This window comes from Tetrahymena thermophila (assembly GCF_000189635.1).
Source record: "Tetrahymena thermophila SB210 genomic scaffold scf_8254752, whole genome shotgun sequence".
Lineage (NCBI taxonomy): Eukaryota > Ciliophora > Oligohymenophorea > Hymenostomatida > Tetrahymenidae > Tetrahymena > Tetrahymena thermophila.
In genome coordinates, this window is record NW_002476512.1 from 367,073 (window position 1) to 388,281 (window position 21,209).

Consider the following 21,209-nt stretch of genomic DNA (forward strand, 5'->3'; position numbering starts at 1 on the left):
TTGTTAATTTTGATCATAATTCACAAAATCAAATTTCTTTGATGAAAAACTTTCTCAGATATTCCAGAATAAAATTGATAAACATTTATTGTGTAAATTTAAAATTCGAATAGACAAAAATAAAAATACAAAGTTTACTATTTTCAAAATGGTAAAACATAATCCCTATATTATGTAAAAAGTAATTAATTAACATTAAAAATTAATGAAAATTTCCTTTAACACAAAACTTAAATAGAATCTCTTTATCAATAATAAGAAGATAATTCTTATAAAAAATTTACTATTTTACAGTTGATTTAAATAAATGTTTTTATTTTATCATATTTATAAATAATTTATATAAATATCAAATTTTTGGTTTTTAATTAAGATTTTAATCAATAATTTTATTAAATAGTAATTCATTTTAATTTCTTAACTCCTACTCAATAAATTTTTCGCTTTCTACTTTAATATCTTATTGTAAATATTATTAAGTATTTTATGCACATAATTATTGATTTTATTGAGAATTATCTAAATAAATTTATTTATTTTCTTCATTAGAATACATTATCCAAGCAAATGTATAGGGCAAAAGGAAATACAAATTCAAAAATTTGAAATTTATTAACCCATACTTGTATAAATTTATTGCAAAGCAATGATTTAAACTTAAACATAATCCCCATTTAAAAGTATTTAATCCTAGTCTATCAGCAAAATTTAAGTAATAAATTAAAGTTAAAATAGCAAGTATTCTCAAAAAATAATTCGTTTTATTTTATTCTTATTCAAAACATAAATCTATTTGCTAATATAATCCAAATGTAGCTACTTCAAGGTTTTTGATTAATTCTTAAACTAACTCGTTCTGATCATTAATTCTCCCTTTTTTAGCTATTTAAAATCCTGGTAAAAACATTTTTAAGTATTTTCCACCCAAGTAAACTTCTTTGTTCTAACCCTAAGAAGTAAATATGGTAGCTTCTTCACTTGGAATTAATTCATGGAAAGAAATTCTTTGATCACTATCAGAATAAGAGTCAAGATTCTTTGTTATGTAAATATAATTTTTTGAAAAGAAAATTTTCTTATTTTATTATTAAGCTACTTTGAAAGGATGATTTTCTTTTATTTTTGAAAAAGTAATTATTAACTTCTTTGGTAATTATTCTAATTCAGAAATTTATTAATTTTCTTCATTTTGAATACTTTCGTAATAGTTTTCAATAAGATTTACATCTATCTATATTTATTTTTATTTTTCTGCTACATTAAAATACTATGATTCTTATAATTTATGTTCACCTATTTTTACAGAATTAGGTATAAAAATATTACTTGTTTGAGGGTAAAATATCCAATTTTATTTCTCCGTACTATCGATTTGATAAAATACACCATCTTCAAACAAATTTTATTTTTCTAATTATCTGTGATACGAGTATCCATAATTTTTCCAATTATTATTTTTTTCATCATAATATTCAATCTGCTAAATTAATCCTATTGCATTAGGACTACTTGCAGAGACTCCAAAATAAGGATCAAAAAGGAGTTTATTTGTATTTTGTTATACATTAACTTTATCAATTTAGTATATTGGCCAAGTAGAAGTAAAACGTCTTTATTATTAGTTTATTGTTGATAAGAGCTTTTTGTTGAAAATATCAATATGAATTCTAAATAAACTTTTAAAAAAGCTATTTTTAGTAAAAGAGTTAATGTTTATTTTCCATTTTAGTTTTGAGGCTACTAGCAATGAACTACCCCAAAAAAATATATCACAAAAAAAAGATTTAAAGCTTTTTTCAGACAAACTATGAATAGAATACATTGATTTTAAGTTATTATTGGATTATTATTTAAAAGATGTTTTTTCAATTTATGTTATGGTAAGGCACATGTTATTTTGTTATTATTTTTAAGTCATTGCTATTCCTGTTAGCAAAAAGGCTGTAGATGCTAATTTCATTTGAAAAATATACACTAATTTTATTATTTTGTTGAATTTATTTTGTTAATTTTGATCATAATTCACAAAATCAAATTTCTTTGATGAAAAACTTTCTCAGAAATTCCAGAATAAAATTGATAAAAATTTATTGTGTAAATTTAAAATTCGAATAGACAAAAATAAAAATATAAAGCTTACTATTTTCAAAATGATAAAACTTAATCCTTATATTATGTAAAAAGTAATTAATTAAAATAAAAAATGAATAAAAATTTCCTTTACAAAACTTAAAAATAAAATTTGATCTAATTAAAATATGAAACTTTTACATATATAATTTCTACTTATTTTATGGTACATTTTTTATTTTTTTATTAGATACCTTTTATCTCTAAATTTTAACTACAATAAAATAATTTCATCTTATTGTCTGTTTTATATAATTTTTCAATATAAAAAACTTTCTTTTAGCACATAAACAAATCTTTTTTCTATTTCTCAAAATTATTAAAATTATGCAATAATATTTGGCTTTATTGAAGTAATTTATTGAGGAACTTAAGACTCTTGATTACTTAATATATTACTTAAAACATATTATATAGTATACGATCCTCCAATCGTAAATAAAGCTGTAGGCGCATTAATTATTCCGTAAACTAACATTCTTATACTGCAGGAATGAATAAATGTCATTAAAAGAGGTGAACTAATTGAATCTAGTTCTAATCTTAAACTGAAATTATAATAATAATAAAACAAAAAGGCACAAAGCAGACTATAATTTAGAAACTCACTTTTTGCAAATTAATTGTTTTTATTATTATTATTATTATATTAAGATGATTTCTACACTAATTAAAATTATCCTTACTTCATTTCTATTTCGAGACTGTTTATGAGGCTTTAAATTAGTTCATGCTAAGATACATTTCCAGGTAAAATAACTTCAAAATCATGCAGCTATAGTTTATTATATACTCTACCTAGATAGAAATCAGAATCTTAATTTTAAATATACTTTTTTTTTAGTTTATTTGTGAAAACGCTAATTTATGAATAAGGCTTTAGTTCATAAAATGAAACACGAAAGTCTCCTTACTAAAACTTATTTTATTCTTAAGTGTAGTATATAAAGTTTTAATCATACGATACTTACATTCTTTAAGTTCCTTAGAATTGTTTGTTTAATTCATCTATTTCTTCTGTGAGAATTTCCATATCCTCTTAGTTATACTAAAATTATCTTTCATATTTGCTTCTAACACTAGGAATGAAATAATTATTAATGAAACCTTAATATCTTTTAGTATAATCTAATTATGCTTTATTTATTTATTTTTAATCTATATCTAATCCTACACATAATTAAGTGATTTTATCTAAATTAATATCTGTAATATCTATATTTCCTAACTTAATATAGTTTGCTATAAATTATATCTCAAATTATGGGCCAGATACCCATTCATCCTATTGATACAATTCCAATCTCCTTACTAATCCATATGAATCCTTAGATTAAGTAGAAATTCCAAATAAAGGATCTTTTATAAGTTCATTATTTAAAAGGCCAACTTTTATATCATCTGTTCCATATATTGGTTAATTATAAGACAAAGTATGCTTACTAAAGTTAAAATTTTTCACTTTCTGTATAAGTGACATTTATAATTTGTCTTAATTTAATTTAAATATTCTTTAAAACATGTATTTCTTATTGAAATGTTAAACAGTAATATTTTTTCTGAAACATGTAGCTAATGGAAAAGTAAGCGCTATCATACCCATATCGCAAATAAAACTTCCAATTGCATTTTCCTTTAAAAAAGATTTTAATGTCTGTTAAAAATTTGTAAATGGAAGTTCATCAAAAGGATTGCTGATTGCCTTAGCATTCTTTTAATAATAACTTTAAGCCATTAATATTGAAGGTAAAGCTAAGTATGTTAGTTTCATTTAATCACAATTTTTTATCCTTTAAGAAATATTATTGAGTTAGTTTGATTATTATATTCAATTTGATTAAATTCTGGTTTTATGTTTAAAATTAAAAATCTTTGATGTGAAATAAAATAAAATAAATTTGACTAATTTATTTAAGAATAGACAAGATAAGAATAATTATTTCTCGAAAAATCTCCTTAAAAATTTCGAATATCTTTTTGGTAGAGTTGTTCATGAAAAATTAAATGTTTTAATATTCGAACCTCTAAATTAAAAAACGAAAAAAATATTTTCAAATAAAAAACAATGAATATTCATTCCCTACCAACTTTTAAAAATGTTAAAAAAACTAAATTATTTTAAAATTTGATAGTCTTATTATTTTAATAAGCAAGCAAAATGAAAGATACATTAAAATTATAAATATATGGTTAAATTTAAAATCTTAAAATTAAGTTTTTATTTGTTCAGTTTTTATAAAAGAAAAATCTCAATGTCAATAAAAGTAAAGAATTTAATTGTCTCTTACTTAAGATTGAATTATTCAAATATGATTTATTTTCATATAAATAAGTAAGTAAATAAATAAATAAATAATTAGCATTTTTTCAAATAATAGAAGAATAAATCCTCATATCTATTTTATTAATATTTTCTCTTTTATAACATCTTTGTAGGAATTTGGTTAGTTTTTTATATTAGAGTTCTTCTGATAATAGAATTGCATACTGTTCCTCAAAATAGCTTATTTTATTTTATAATTCTATACAAAAAAAATTAATATCAATTAATTAAAATAGTTTTTTTTTTACTTAATGAACTTAAAGTAAATGAATCGATGTTTTTATCAATGTCTAAAAAGAAAGAGGAACAACCTATATGCTTGATAGCAGACAACTGTTCTGTATCTAGTATCATCATAATAGCTTTCTTTAAAAACATTACATCTTTGTATAACTCAAATATATTCAAATTTTTAAAGACTTCATTTTGAATAGTATTTTTAGTCTTTTGATTGATCAGTGAATGCTTTGAGCCTCTACAAAACCTTTAAATTTATTTTTAAATAAAAAAAATATTTTAATTTTTAATTTTATATTTATTTTACTTAAAATTAAACATATTTTCAAAGGTTTTTTCTTAAAACTGCTTATTTTATATTGCTTTTAGCTTTTCTAATTTTGAATAAAAAAGCTAGGAATCCTCCTCCATATTTTTAGTTTTCTCAAATTGCTGAATGTTTATTTTACTTAATGGAAGGATATTAATTTTAGTCTACTGAGTTCTATCTGATGATAAAGGAGATTAACATAAATTTATTGTCTTAATATTTTGATTATTTTAATTTTAAATAATTGATGTGTTATTATTGGACCTATTTTAATTTAAAGCAGAATTTTGAAAAGTTTTGCTTTGACTTTCTTCACTTTGTTTAGAAAATGACTATTGAATTATCAATCCTTCAGTTTAATTTGTATTATCTGAAGACTTTTTGCTTTAAGGATATTAACTTTAGCAGCTTTTGATTTTATCTAATGACTATTTGCATTAAAAATCTGTTTAAGGCAACTATATCGAGCAGTTATCTTCTCTCTCTTAAATAATTTATTCGTCTTCTAACTCTATTTTATCATCTTCTTTAGAAAAATTTTAATCTCTTTTTTATGATTAAGAATCTAAATCTGAAATCTCTTTATTATCATACAATTTTTAATTTTTTAGTATTTATAAGTATTTTCCTTGATAAACATTTTACATCAATAGCATAAAGAAATCATTTCTTATTGATCTAGATGATATTTTTCTACCTACAATTCCAAGTAGCATTAAAAGAGACAATGTGCTATTCACAAGTGCCAATATTTAAGGCAAAGCAGGATACTATATTTGTATTATTTGAACTATTTCATCCATCTATAATTCTACTTATCCATAACCACTCTAATTAATTTATTGTATAGAATAATTTCTGTCAAAATTTTAATTCATTAGTTCATACTAAATTGGAGAGGAATAATTAGTAGAAGATTGTATCAATAGTCCTTCTTTGATGCTAGTCGTTTACTTTTATGCTTTTAACGAGCTGTAAACAAATTGATTAGCAATAGGATAAAATTGAGCATTTCTGTAGTTAACTTATATTTATTTTGTAGCTGTGTTATACTAAGATGTATATAACTTAAGTCTAAATCTAGCATTCATACCATTCACTATTTACTCTGTTTCGTTTTAGCTTGCACAATTATTTGGAATGAAGTCCTTATTTGAATCAGTGTCTAAGCATCCATAAATATATATGTTGACAGAAGAAGATATATTGTCTTTAGTATTTACATTAAGCGTATAATTCTAAACTTTAGAAAAATCTAAGCATTAAAATCCAACCAAGTGAGAACTTGTGCATTAAATAGTATTCAATTAAATGCTTTAGAATAATGTATTATTTTTGAAATATAAATAAGCCATGAACACTAAATAAGTTTTATTTTGCTATGCTTAAAGAGATTATAGGTCTTTGTTAATATCATATTCGAATCTGAATCCAATCATATCTTGATCTAAGCTTATATCAATGCTTTCTTCAGTGATGAAGCTTTGAGCCTTATAGTTTGGTTCAATTTAATTCTGAATATACTGAACTAGAAGATATGTCAAATATCCTACAGAGCCAATATAAACAAAAAAGGATAATATTAATCCAATGAAGGTACCTTTCTTTGTTCTTCTATTCTCAATACCGAATGAGAATGTCTAAGAAAATAAGTCCAATTTATAAAAATTCATATTTAGTATTTATTTCTTTAATTTAAAAATAATAATTATTATGAAGTAAGTAAGTTTTTCAATGTTTTGTTTGCTTTTTAGATAAATTTTTAATGCAAAATATATTCTTAATGTATATCATGAAATAAGTTAAAAAATCTTAACTTTACTTATAAGTATAAAATAATCATAATATTATTTTGAAATAAGTATGAATAGTTAATATTTCATCATTGAAGACAAGCTAACTATACTAAAAAAGATATATAAATAAATAAGCTTACATTATATTTGAATACTGATTAAAAATCATCTAATTTATTAAATAAGTTCTAATATTTTAAAAGAAAATTATAATTGTGGTTAAAAATACATTCATGAATAATTTTTAAAATGATACAGAATAATTGGATTTTAATGAAGTTATTATTTATTAGGTCAACACAGTTTGAGCTACTAAGAAATTAATAATTTATTATGTTTTTAACAAGTTTTTATTATTAATTTCACTAAAATATTATTTCATAATTATAATTTTTTTAGTTGCTATTTTAAATTTTTTATGAGATAAATAATAAGATTCTAACATAATAAGTTAAATAGATATAATATATTTCTATTTGCTAATCAAAAACACTAATATATTAAGTTAAAAAAATCAATGGTATCAATCGAGTGTTTACTTTACTTAAATTTTCTTAATTTTAACATCTGTGCAAAAATAATCATAATTGTTTAACTATAATTTATAAAAAATTGAAAACTATTCTTCAAAACTGCTTATTTTATTAACTCATTCTATTATTATTTAAAAAGATATTTTTGTTATGCCTATTGAAAAAATTACTTAATACGGATAGTTAATATGTGCTAATGTTTTTTAAATCTAGATAAAAATTAAGAGGATAACAAATCATATAATGACAAATATTTGTACTAAGTCTAACAATAGCATCACTAATTTTTTTTAAAAATTATACTTTTGTAGAACTCAATAATATTTATGTCTTTAATTCTTCTATAATCTTTCTTGATGCTAATCAAAAAATCTCTAAAATTCTTCTTGTTCGTTAAATTAAATAAAAAAAAGAAAATTTGTAATTTTAGTTTAAATAAAAAAAAACAAACAGTTCAGCTCAAACAGGTTTTTTTGAACAATTTTTTGGTATGAAATATCTTAAAAAGCTTAGCATTTTTCAATATTCTTATTTAAGATCTAATGATTATTTTGAAGAATAATTTTATTCATAGTTTATTTGAAAGATTATTATTTTTTAAATAATCTAAATTTTATTAAAATCTAAACATTTCTTGTGATATGAATTGATTAGCTGTAAGCTATTTAGATTAATTTTGTAACAAGAGATTCAAATCTTAGCAAGAATTTTATCTAAATTAATTGTTTCTTATTTTAATACAAATTTTTTTAAATTTAATTTTCTTAAGATTAAAATGAGTTACTTTTAATTCAGAATATGCAAATTATTCTTGGTTTTTAATTGGTTCTCTTCTGTTTTTATTAGAATATGTTTTTAAAAATAATAAGAAAAAAAAGTAATTTATTTACAATTATTTAAATTATTATTAATAAGCAGAGTAAATAATTTTAAAGCCTCGATTTATAAAATGTGCAATTCAAATTTATTTCCTCTAGATAATTTATATTTTAATTATGAAATATAAATATTTTTTATTATATTTACAAAAATGAAATTTCTAAATGCTCTATCAATAAACACTTTTTTAGTCTATCAAATAGTTTTTGAATTCCTTCATTGCTGATTGAATTTCTCCTAATCAATTATATTAACAATATTAGTACATAAAGTAACTCTTAAAAAATAAATAACAACTTTGATATAAGAGTCAGGTATTTTAAATTTAAGCAGCGTGATATTGCAGTTGATATACTAAATAATCGTTAATCTTAAATGGAGTTATCTCTAATTTTATAATAAAAATAAATATAAGAAGATATAAATAAAAATAAATATAAGAAGATATAAATAAAAATAATTACGAAATATCAAGCTTTAATCCATGAAGATCAGGAAAGTTTTAAATAAAATATTTGACACCCTTAGCTCCTTATTAGCAAATAGAATTCCATCTTAATTTAATGAAGTATAAATAGCTCAAAAATTAGTAAAACAATAAATTACTAAACATCAAGATTTAAGCGTTTCAAGTTAGAGCATTTAAATTAAATTGGTCCAACTAACTATGCACCTTCTATGTGTAAGCTATTTTCACTTTTTTAAGCTATTATTAATTTAAACTTTAAGATTTTTATTACTATATTTTAAGAGCTAGCTCATTTAATTGTTTTAAATTAGAAATAGAAGAAGCCATTAATTCAAGTATTCCTTTACTTATACACCTTTTTCTAATTATTTAATAAATAAAAAAAAATTTCAAAATTATTCAAGAAGATTATCAAAAAAAAATGTATAATTTTAAACTTAATAAAGATCACACTTAAGATATATTTGAAGATTTTCTAAATTTTAACACTGGTTCATCGCTATAATACTATTTTTAAAATGATCTTCAGCTAATGTTTTATCCTCTTATAATAAATGCTCAAAACTATTAAAAATTGTTAATTTATCCAATAAAATGTTCCAAATGATATTTTACTCAAATTTTAATTTTAAGAAAGTTTATTCCATATTTTTTAGTACTTTATATCAAAAAAGCAATAATGAATTATTTATTTATTTATTTATTTACAAAAGATTAAAAAATATTCAATCTTTTTTTTTGTTTACACTTCAATTTTTCAATTTGTTTTAATTAATAATCTTTTTATTATAATTAAATTCGCTTCATTAACTTTTTATAAATAATTTTGAAGCTGGTTTTTCTATATTCAGAAATTAATATAATTTAATTTGTTATAGATGAATCAATCAATCAATTATTTATTTATTTATTGCTTTTTTTAAGCCACCACAATTCACACTTGTTTGTTATTGATATTAAAATAAAATATCAAACTCTTTATTAATATATTTGTCAATAAAATATCTTTAATTAAAAATACTTCTTTATTAAATTGCAATTTAATATTTTATATAAATTATTTAATTGTAAGTTTGGGTTAGTAATAAATGTATTCAACAAATAGTTTACAAAAATTAATAAAGATTTTATATTTTGTAGTAAGAAAATTAGTTGATCATTCAATTAAATTTTAATACAAGTCATACAATATTTGCTAAGAGCAAAATAACATTTCTAATTCCATGTATTTTTTATATGCAAGGATCATAAGCATTTCTTTGCTCTGTTTATAAACTTATTTTCTATAAATAACAGGTTTAGACATTGGAAAATCAATGAGTCTTATTTAACTTATAAGCTCGAACTCCCTTTAATTTACGTATATGTTATTCAACCAATATATTCCTTTTGAATTCTCTAAAAGATGCTCTGATTTACATAGATAGCTTATCAAATCTCTCTTTGAAAAGTCAAAACTGAAAGGAAATATAATATCTTTTTTTTGGGGTAATGATACAACCAACTCCAATCCTCTCATTTTTAACTTAAAGCAGTCTAGATTGAATTGGCAGTAAGCTAAAATTTAAATTAGTTTTTTAATTTCTTCTTTTATATCTTCTTTATTCCAATTATACTTTTCAACATTTATGATATTAAAATCTATATCAAAGCAAGGGACTTCTCTATTAATTAGATTTTCACAAGATTTGATTATCTACGATAGACACTCTTTCTTTGATGAAGCTTCCTTAACTATGTCAATACTTTTAGAAGTAAGCTTCACCAAAGAGTATTAGGCTATTCTTAGAAAAATAAATATTGATAAGAGATATTCTTGTTGCTTAAAAAAGAATGTAACAATGAGTTGACCAAGCAGGTCAACAAAAATGATGTCAAAAACATTTTTCTTATTTACTTGTTAATCCATATTTTTCAAAATCGCATAACTCAAATAGAGAACTAATAAATCTGGAAACTAATCAAATAAATGTGGTTTAGTAAATAATCCAATTAGCTAAACATTTTTGATTTACATGATAAAGAAATTCAATAAATTAAGTAATAATCCTACATTAAACGATTAAGTAGAGCTGTAGGACAAAAGCTAGTTCTTTTTAAAAGTAGAGCAAATAAAATTGATAAAATCATTGCAGTATATAGAAAAAACAGTAAAATATGTATTTGATTGAGCTGAACAATGTATCAAGATAGTATCAGTCATTACAGATTCTACTTCATTCCATAACTTGTTAGCGTCACCAAAAATGAGAGATGCTATATTTATAATATTTTGATAAATTTAGTAGATAATGTGTACCGTTATTATGAGTTTTAGGAAGAAAAATGATTCCATGACTATGACCAAATAAATCATAGAGTAAATACGTTATATGAGCACTAATATTCTAAATAACTTGAATAGATATGCCCATTTTTACTTGCAGAAACTCTATAAGGTCATTTGAAAAGATCTGAATATTATCACTAAAAAGAAACTTAATTTAATTACCTAATTTTAATTAACTAATTATTATTAACTCACCTATACTGAATACTTTAGTTATTATTTATTACAATCTATGTCTTTGGTATTCAAAAGAAGACTTAAAATCTTTGTTTTTTATTTATTTACAGCTCTTGATTACACCATAAGTAATTTGAAAATTATGAATTCAAGTAAAATTACAAAAAATACTTCTTTTACACTATTTTAATGAAATGAAACTAAAAAAAGATACATAAAATCACTACAGAGATTTAGAAAAGAAATCTTAATTTGCAAGATATTATTTTGTTTGTGTAAATTGGATTGTTAAAGCATTATTAACATACTTTATTTCATTCTTATGTATATTATATATATTATTTATATTAGTAATATTAAACTAGTCTTTTGCATTTGATTAGATTTACATAACTTTTTCCATATTGGTTTAATTCTAAACTTTATTTTATTAAAAACAACTTAGATTTAAAAGATAAAAGGATAATTAATTTACTTTATTTTACCAAAGTTAAATTCTAACGTGTTCAACTTCTTGCATTACTTAAGTTATTTTACTATTTCTTAAAATTGCTCGGCCTAAATATAGAATTAACTTTTTTTATAAAAAAGATTTTACTGTAAGCTCTTAAAAATAAATATACGAAAGATTAATCTCCAGGATAGACAATTTTACAATATTTTTGATAAATATCCCAAGTTTTTCTGGTTATTCAAGTTTTCTCATTTCCAGAACTCTATTACATTTTAAGATTTTTAATTAAATTAAAAGTATATTATAATATTTATGTTTACTCAGAATACTTTTAGATTAGTGCTAGCTTGAACAATTTCTAGCATTATGATATCTCTTACAGGAAATCTAATATACCTTTCTCAAAGATGTAGTTTTGTCTATTTTACGAAATATCCCAATTTATTGTTTATTCATTTATAAAACTAAAATTATTACTCTATGTTTAAATCTACGGATTGAAGATTTTCACATAATGAAATACTCTTCCCTAATGCTTTTAATCCTAAGCAATCTATAGCACATGAGCTAAATTTAAAAAATTATGTTAATATTTAATATTTAATTTTAAATTATTTACTTAAAATCAAACTTGACATCTTTTAAACTTGAGCAGGTTCCCAACTAATTTAGAAAACTAACTAAAAATTTAGAATCTAAAAACTAATTTTGGCTTTATCAAAAACAAATAAAAATATTTGAATATTTAATAAATTAAAATATTACCACAAATTTAAATTTAAGTAAAATAACTTTTTTTAGTTTGCTATTGTGTTTATAACTTCTTGTTCTTAACTTTCTATATTGTTCATCCTATCAAACATTTTTATTTTAATTTAAAAAAGAAAGAAAGAAAAATGCAAAGTTTTTAGTAATACTTTAAATCTAAGTTTAAGCTTTGTAAATTCTTACAATTAGATACACCTTAAGCTATATAATTAATTCCTTCTCTAACCTAGCAATTTCTAAAAAAACAATAAACTTTATAAAATTCATATTAAGTTCTTTACACTAAAAAAATGTTGAGCTTCTTTAGTTTATCAAATGATTAAATTGCACTTCCTAAGCTTTTAGCTCCTTCGTATTGAATACAGTTTTAACTTTATTATAAATTAGCTTAAAAAAAGCAAGCATAAAATGTTTATAAAATACCTTAAATTCAAAGTTAAATTAGTAAGAAGATTACATTATTGAATTTCAAACTCAATTTTTTCATCGTTTTCAATATTATTTTTGCTAAAATAAATAACATGTTTAGAATTTTATAATTAAATGAATTAGTTTTACTATAAATCCAAATTCAAAGATTATAAATTTTTTAATTTAGAAATGGATCTAACTAAACTGTTGAACCCTTATTCTTTTATATTGTTATACCTTTTGGATTTTTATAAATTCTAATGTAGATAAAATCTTTCAATAAACTTACTATAGTCCTAGATAAAGGTTATCTAATTTATTCAGGTTTTCTAAAGCTGTTCCAATAATCTTAATATCTCCTTGGTTAATATTATTTGATCTTTTTATTTTCAATTTTTATTTAAGTAAATTTTAAATATGTTATAATTTTAAAATAAAAAAAATCCCTCATTAAATCAAAATAAAAAATTTATTTAGTTTATTTATTTATTATTTTAATAAAAAAATTTTTTAAAAAAACCTAAATGACAAATTTAAATATATAAATAAATGTGAAATTAAATTAATAATTTACTCTAAATTAATATGAAGAGTAGTCATATTTTTACAGTTAGCTAAATTTTCAATCCATTTAATTTCAGTATTTCCTAAATTACACCAACTTTTATTTAAAGAAATTATATTTAATTAAAGTTTTTAAGTAAAACTAAATAAATAATACCCTAAGTCTAATACTAATTCTTGGATTTCTTAGCATTATGAGATACTTTATACCAAAATAGATGCAAAAGAAGGAGTTATTGGATTATCACTTTTAATTAAAGAAATTTAAAAAAATTAATTAATTAATTAATTTAATATCGAAATTTTAACTTACAAAAGATCAACATTTAGTTGCAGAAGTTAAATGCATTGGCTGATTTTAGTAGAGAGCTAAACTATTTCAGGTTCTATAAGTTTTTTTTTCCTATATTTAAAAATATATATTTACTGATATAAAGAATATTTTTTTAATAATACCTTGCTAGAACCTAAGCATATCTGATTTTTTAGAAATCTTCATTAATCTTTTTAAATTGAAATAATAGTTAATTTTGAAAAATACTAGTTAAATTTTACAGAGAGCAAATCATAAAATTTGAATTAATCATCTAAGTCTATTTTAAAATTTGTTTATTAATTAATTTTTTTTTTTTCAAAATTAACCTTTGTCTAATTTAAATTCTAAAGCAGTGTAGAAAATGTCGTCATTCAATGGGATTTAATAAGTTCTTATGATTTTATCTTATGTGATTTAAGCTGGTAGATCCTCATTAGTAAGAATAAGGATGATACCAAATTAGTTTTAGCTAATTAAATTGATAGCTTTAATTATAACTCCTTTTTTAAAGCTACACAAGTACTCAAAATTTGAATAATACCAATTATTCTATGATAGAAAAATAAAAAAATTTCTAATTCCATAATAATCAAAGAGACATGATTTAGATTTGTTTTTCATAATTTATGAAGTAAAATAGCTCATATTATATAATTTTAAAGTCTCTACTAATTTTATTTAAACTTTTAGTTTATTACTTTTTTATTTTCTATTTTAGTACTTGGTTTGAATTCTTTTTCAATAATTTCTTCCTTTAAAATTAATTATCAAATTAAACAAATTAGATTTATTTTCTTTTAAAAGTTCAAATGATTATTTTTAAACTAAATAATAAAATAAAATATTTAGATTTCTTTAACTATTTCATAAAATAAATATTCTAATTATTCAAAATAGGTTTTTTTTCTATAAAATCTAAAAAAAAGTTACTACATTCAAAAAAGATATTTTATTAATAAGGTAATTTTTCTAAATAAAATCTTTTTTAGTGCCTTTGAATAATTTAAAATAAAATTACTTAAAATCTAAACAATTAAAGCATAAAATAAGTATTATTTTCATTCATTAAAATTATAATCTAAAAATTAATTATTTCATTTATGCAAAATAAAAAATGAAATGGGATTAAAAAATTATTTATTGTACATCTAACCTAAAAATCCTCCCCTTATTTAAAAATGATAGAATTTTAAGATTTTGATGATAAAAACCATAGTTAGATTAAATATAACCAGTTTTTAAAATAGAAATCAAATAAATTAAAAACTATTTTATCTTATCCTATTTTAATAGAATAGAAGCTGATTCAAATATGAAATTTTATTAATAATGTAATTTTTAAAATAAAATCTTAATTCTATCTTTTTAAATTGATATATGTTATTTAAAAATATTATTATTTCAGTCTATTTTAATAACATGAGAAACTATTTCAAACAGAAAATTTTAGAAAAATAATTTATATTTTATAAATAAAATCTCTGATTGTACTTATGCACGATTTATTTTTACTTTTATTAAGTGTTAAACGAAAAAAAATTTTACAAATCAAATATAAATCTTAAAAGAATTTAATATTTTATTATCTTTATTTGAGTTTATGTCTTAAATTTTTTTTGTATCTTTTGATTTAGATTATTTTTAAGTAAAATCTAAAGCATTTATTTCATTTCCCTAAATAGACTGATTTTGTAACTAGCTTTCTAATTTTAGTTAAAACCCTCTAAATTTGGTTCTTTTGTATTTCTGTTAGTTTTATTCTATTAATAAATAATAAGTAACATTAGAAAAAACTATTAGTTTATTTACTCAAAGCCTATCGATATCTAGATTAATTTATTGCATTTTTTAAACGAATTTATCATATTCATAGCTCCTTTATATTTAACCGACTTATCTCTTTAATTTTACAAAATAATCAAACTAAATTTTTTAAAAATTTATAATATTACACAAGATAGAAAGTAAGATTTCTTAAATTTTTGCATTTTTATATTCCAAGACCAATTTATTAGGCACCGTCATCACCAATAGCATTATTACTCATTAAAAAAAATTAATTTATATTTTTACACTTATGTTTATTTTTACTGCAAATCCAAAGATAAGTGCTCAAGATTGATACATTTTCCTAGTCCTTAGCCTAGCTAATAAGATCCTAATTCTTCGATTTAGCTATTTCTAAATTATGAGTTAGGATAAATGAAAATTAAATTTATTTTACACAAAATATAGTTTTAAACTTTTTATTTTCTAGCATTTAGATATTCCTTAAATTAAATCTTGCATTCCAGTTTATCCAAAATCATTGTGGCTTTTATGAAGTTAAAATAAGTTTATTTTTTTCTTTTTTTATTAAAATATTACGAGAACTTCAAAACCAAGTTTTCTAAATTTGCCATTTTATTAATTCCCTTACTGATATACTAAGATCCCTTCTTTCCAATAGAATTTTTTCTAATTTTAATAAAATATGGTAATCAAAAATTATAAGCAAATTAGTTAAATTCAAGGACATATTAATTTATTATGATAATACAAATTATTTTAATCAAATAAATTTTTTAAAACCAAATACATTTAAAAATTTTTTAAATTATAATTAATTACACAACATTTAATGTAAAACTTGATGTATTACTGTAGATTATTTAATCTTACGCTAAATCTTTCAAGCTATCATCAGTGAGAATATTATTTCTGTTTTAAAAATATAAATATTAGAAATTATAAAATTTAATATAATCAATACCCTAAATCAATTAGGAGCAAGTTAATATTTTAACAGCTTTACAATGAATTAATAATAGCTTAAGCACCTGCATTTCCAATATTATTTGAGCTTATAAAAATTATGTTTTCTATCTAAACTAATCCAAAAAAATTTTACCTAAATCTAAGAATAACAGAATTCAAATTTTTGCAATTTTCAAGATTTTAACAAAACTGTATTATACCTTCATCACCTACATTATTTTATCTAAATTTTTTAATAGAAATATTCGATATCAATTATACGAAAAATCAATAGCTAAATTTTGAAGACAACCTAGCTTCGATAAACACTTCCCAAACTCTAAAACCCCATTATCACCAATTTAATTTTTACTTTTATAAAAATTATAATTAATTTTAAGTACAAAATTTATTTTCAATTATCCTTACATTATATTTAAAGTAATAGTATTTAGATTAGAGCAAGACGATATTCCTTGTGAAAGCTCTTGAAGACCCTCAGATTTAAACTCATTTGAGCTTTTCAAATAAAAAAATAGTATTGATTATTTATGCATTAAAATCCAATTTTAATTAATTTACGATAAATATAAATGCAATTAAGCTAATTTATGATTTTTTTGAAGTAGATTTTCTGACATAATTTTTGCAAACTTACTATTCAATCCATTTTCACTAGTTATATTCAAGTTCGATATAATATTTATTACTTTTAATTAATTAATACCTTAGTTCTATTGTTAAATTGATTAAATTTTAAAATTAAGATAACTAATCTAAGAACTTAGTCTACTCAGGCTCACATTGGATTGCTTATCTTAATTTATTAATGAAAAACTAAAATCAATCATGAAAACTATTACTTTTTACATTAAATCTAGAGATAGTTGGTTAGTTTCTTAAAAATTGCATTTAGTAAACTATTTTTCAAAAGAAAAATTTTTATTGTTAAAAATAAAATTTATTGCCATTAAATATTTTACAAATTCTTAGTAATTCATTTTTTTTTACACAACTTTTTTTTTTAAATATAGTTCTAAATGAAATAATTAATAAAATTTAATTATAAGATAAACACAATGTTAGAAGAAATTAAATTAAATAATTTAGATTATTTTATACCTTAAGGAATATTTTATTTTTAATTTTTATTAAAATTAATTATTAGATTCATTTTCCTATATGCTATTAAAAAATCAATCAAAAAATTTTATAGCACTATTTAACAATCTAATTATTAATTACTATCAATCCTCATTAATTATGGTCTGTCGCCCCAAATTTATTTTATTTTTATTTAAGGTTTTTATGATGAAAAATAATTCTAAAAAAATATTTAAAATTTTAATTTTATAAAATGTAAAAAATGGTATATAAAACTCGCTTTTTGTAAATTTGTATGGCAACTTACTCTAAATAAATTAAAAGATTTTAAATGATAAATTTATTTAAAAGGTTGAAGATTTTATTCTAATTATTAATTTTATAGTAAAATTAATTGAAGAAAATTTGTTTAGTTTTCAAAAATAAGTTAGTAAAAATGAAGGACTATATAAATTCACTTAATAAAGATAATTATTTAAATTTAACTCACACTCCTTACAAGTAGATTAAGGACTAAATTAATTTTAGTCAAAATGTTGAATAGCTTATTATTCACCTAAAAGAAATGGTAAACTTATCTGAAAAAGTATAAGTTATTAGCTAAGAAATGCTATTGTTAGATAATTTAAAATATCTGTAAGTTAATTTTAGATAAAATATGGGGATCAATAATTTTAGATTATTTGCTGATTAACTTAAGTTTTTAAAAAATATTATTGGATTGTCTTTGTAGATCTAATTATAACTAGAAGGATAATAGATTTATATAATTTTATCTGAGACCTTAAAAGAAATGGTCAATTTATAACATCTAGAACTGCTTGCTGGTAATTCAAGTTAAGTGCATGAGGCAGGAGCACAAAGCATAGGATTAGCTCTTGCTAATTTAATAAATTTAAAAAGCTTAAAGTTAGTTATTAACAGTGGGAATCATTTAAATATTTTAGGATGCCAATATATATCATAAGGGATATAATGTTTAAGCTAGTTATAAGAATTGAATTTAACTATTTAGCAAAATAATATAAATACAGAGGGAGTAATTTTTCTTTCCAACGCATTAAAAAACTTACATAATCTGCAAAGTCTCATAATTGTTATTGGGGTTTAAAATCTTATAAACATTAAAGGAGCATAAGCTTTAAGTGAGGGTTACTAAGATTTGGTAAACATAAAATACTTAAACCTTTCTATATTAAATGAAAACCTTATTGAGTCTGAAGGAGCTTATTTAATTGGAGTTAATTTGAAAAAATTAATAAAAATAGAAAAACTCTATCTCTACTTTGGTTCAGATAATTAAATTGGAACAAAAGGTTTAATAGGATTAGGATATGGTATTTAGCATTTGGAGAATTTGATCCACTTATAGTTTACTATAGAAGATATGAATTTTCTTAATTAAGAAGGAATTTAGTAATTTAAGGAATCCATTTCAAAATTGTAAAAAATAAACCATCTCGAACTCTCTTTTCAAAAGAATATGCTAAATTTTGAAGGGTTGTCATAAATATCAGAATTAATTTCAACATAAATAAATGTTTAAAATTTATCGTTAAATATCTCAAACAATCAAATAGATTCTCTTAGTTTGATAAATTTGAGTGATAGCATTGAGAGAATGACAAAGCTTGAAACTTTAAATTTAAGTTTAATTGAAGATACTCCCATCAATGATGATGGCTTTCATTCAATTTTTTAATCATTAAAATAAGCAGAGAGCTTAAAGTATTTGAATTTAAGCACTTCATTTAAAAGTATTTCTTGCGATTATATTAAGATCGGCAGCTCTTTAGGCATGTTAAAAAATCTTCTAAATCTGTCTTTTTGTATTAATAAAATTAATTTAGAAACTGAGAACATTTTAAATATTTGTGAAGGAATTTCTATGATAAAAACACTAAAAATCTTAAGCTTAAATTTTACAATAAGTGAAATTGATGACAAAGATGAAAAAAAGAGTCTAACAAAAGCTTTGAATCTTCTCTAAAATGTAGAAAGTCTCTCTTTAGATTTTTAACGTTCAGAATTAAAAGAAATAGGACTAAATTAAATTTCAGAAGGCTTAACAAAATTAAATTAATTAAAATAATTTTACTTTGAATAATTCAAGCCTTAGTATTTTGGAATAGAATGTGTAGTAAATTTTCTAAAATAAATTAGAAAATTAAAAAATCTTAATCAATTAAAATTAAATGTTAATGAAAGAAGTTTGCACATAAAGTAGCAAGAAGTCAAAGAATACAAAAAAGTCTTTAAAATTAGTAGACTTGCTAAATACTAGTATTTTTGATAAATAAAAAACAATTATAATATTTTTTTGTATGATAATATTCGATTCATGATTATAGTCATAAAGAGTTATTATTATTTGTTTTTTAAATCTAAATGAAGTTATTATTTTATCAGATTAGTTTAATCAAAATTTTACCTATGCAATAAATAGTGAAATAAAATTTATTAAATATTTTCAGATTATATCTTTTATTCAAGGGGATTTATGGAAAAATTAATATAAAAGACAAAATATATTCAAGAATAGCCTCTAAATAGAATCCTTAACTAAATTTCCATAATGAATATTAATTAGAAAATTAGGAAATCGTAATTAACTGAAATTAAATGTCAATGAAAGAATTTAGTACATGAAGTAAAAATAACTCTAAAAATAAAAAAATGTTTTAATTAATAGCATTATTATTATTACTGATATTTTTGGTAAATAAAAAATAAAAGTATATGCTTTAAGATAGAAATTCATATTAAACTTTCATTATTTATTAATGTAAAATATAAATGAAATTATGATTTCTTAGATTAATTTGTTTATAATTGTTGTTTAGTTAGATATACTTTATCAAATTTTTTATGATATTTTTGTATGTAAATATTATATTTATGGCTAAAATGTATTATTAATTTGTATTTTTTAATGGAATATATTTAGATTTTTATTAATTTAAAGTGGTTTCTTGAAAAATTTGTATAAAAGAAAAAAATATATTCATGAATAGGGTTCCAATAGAATGTATTTGTGATTAGCTTTTTTGAGTAAGTTAGAAAATTAACAAATCTATCTTAATTAATTAAAATTAAATGTCAATGAAAAAAAATTTAATAGGAAGTAAAAAAAAATAAGTCTAAGAATACAAAAAGGTCTCTGGAATTTATAGACTTGTTAATTAATTACCAATATTTTTAATAAACAAAAATATAAAGCGTATATGTATGTCTTAATTCAGAAATTCATATTAATCTTTCATTATTTATTAATGTAAAATTTAAATAAAATTAGTATTTCTTAGATTAATTTGAGTATAATTGTTGGATATATATTATTAAATTTCTACAAAAATAGTTTTAAAACTTATTTCTTATAATATTTTTTGTGAACCAGTATTTAATTCATCATTACAAAAAGTAGGATGGATACATTATTATTAGTTGTACTTTTTCCGATTAGTTTAATTAAAGTTTTGGGTAAGCAAAAATACAATTAATTTAAATGTACTCAGATTCTATCTTTTAATTAAATTAGCTTCTTGAAAAATTAATAAATAATAAAAAATATATTCAAGAATAGCCAGTCATATCAACTTAATGACTTGACTTATTTTCAAAAATTTGTTTTAAAATAGGTCTTTTATATTACAACTTTTTAAGATAAATATTA

At 20.5% G+C, this 21,209-nt stretch overlaps 5 protein-coding genes across 5 annotated transcripts; all 5 read right to left on the reverse strand. All coding sequences in view use genetic code 6, as the record gives it.

The window, feature by feature from the left end:
• Positions 1-349: 349 nt before the first annotated feature.
• TTHERM_00574320 (transmembrane protein, putative) lies at positions 350-3,610 on the reverse strand (the record flags this gene model as incomplete). Its single annotated transcript, XM_001009324.2, has 2 exons — positions 350-1,688; positions 2,817-3,610. 2 exons carry the CDS (start codon positions 3,608-3,610, stop codon positions 350-352), a joined length of 2,133 nt encoding a protein of 710 aa, XP_001009324.2.
• Positions 3,611-4,520: 910 nt separating this feature from the next.
• TTHERM_000574299 (AMP-binding enzyme family protein) lies at positions 4,521-6,673 on the reverse strand (the record flags this gene model as incomplete). Its single annotated transcript, XM_012796218.1, has 3 exons — positions 4,521-4,633; positions 4,702-4,937; positions 4,998-6,673. The coding sequence occupies 3 exons, from the start codon at positions 6,671-6,673 to the stop codon at positions 4,521-4,523; spliced, it is 2,025 nt and encodes a 674-aa protein (XP_012651672.1).
• A 3,160-nt stretch (positions 6,674-9,833) lies between these two features.
• TTHERM_00574300 (hypothetical protein) lies at positions 9,834-11,120 on the reverse strand (the record flags this gene model as incomplete). Its single annotated transcript, XM_001009322.2, has 2 exons — positions 9,834-10,933; positions 11,045-11,120. 2 exons carry the CDS (start codon positions 11,118-11,120, stop codon positions 9,834-9,836), a joined length of 1,176 nt encoding a protein of 391 aa, XP_001009322.2.
• A 283-nt stretch (positions 11,121-11,403) lies between these two features.
• On the reverse strand, positions 11,404-14,341 carry TTHERM_00574290 (hypothetical protein; the record flags this gene model as incomplete). The annotated part of the gene is made up of 18 exons (XM_001009321.3): positions 11,404-11,603; positions 11,669-11,741; positions 11,839-11,899; positions 11,958-12,056; positions 12,115-12,204; positions 12,257-12,349; positions 12,403-12,489; positions 12,555-12,641; positions 12,687-12,776; positions 12,829-12,912; positions 12,964-13,053; positions 13,106-13,195; positions 13,391-13,477; positions 13,538-13,627; positions 13,694-13,783; positions 13,837-13,883; positions 13,936-13,973; positions 14,023-14,341. The coding sequence occupies 18 exons, from the start codon at positions 14,339-14,341 to the stop codon at positions 11,404-11,406; spliced, it is 1,815 nt and encodes a 604-aa protein (XP_001009321.3).
• Positions 14,342-15,362: 1,021 nt separating this feature from the next.
• TTHERM_000574269 (kinase domain protein) lies at positions 15,363-17,073 on the reverse strand (the record flags this gene model as incomplete). The annotated part of the gene is made up of 12 exons (XM_012796219.1): positions 15,363-15,456; positions 15,506-15,595; positions 15,649-15,738; positions 15,788-15,877; positions 15,921-16,010; positions 16,064-16,153; positions 16,307-16,396; positions 16,449-16,538; positions 16,587-16,676; positions 16,715-16,804; positions 16,862-16,951; positions 17,015-17,073. 12 exons carry the CDS (start codon positions 17,071-17,073, stop codon positions 15,363-15,365), a joined length of 1,053 nt encoding a protein of 350 aa, XP_012651673.1.
• Positions 17,074-21,209: the final 4,136 nt, after the last annotated feature.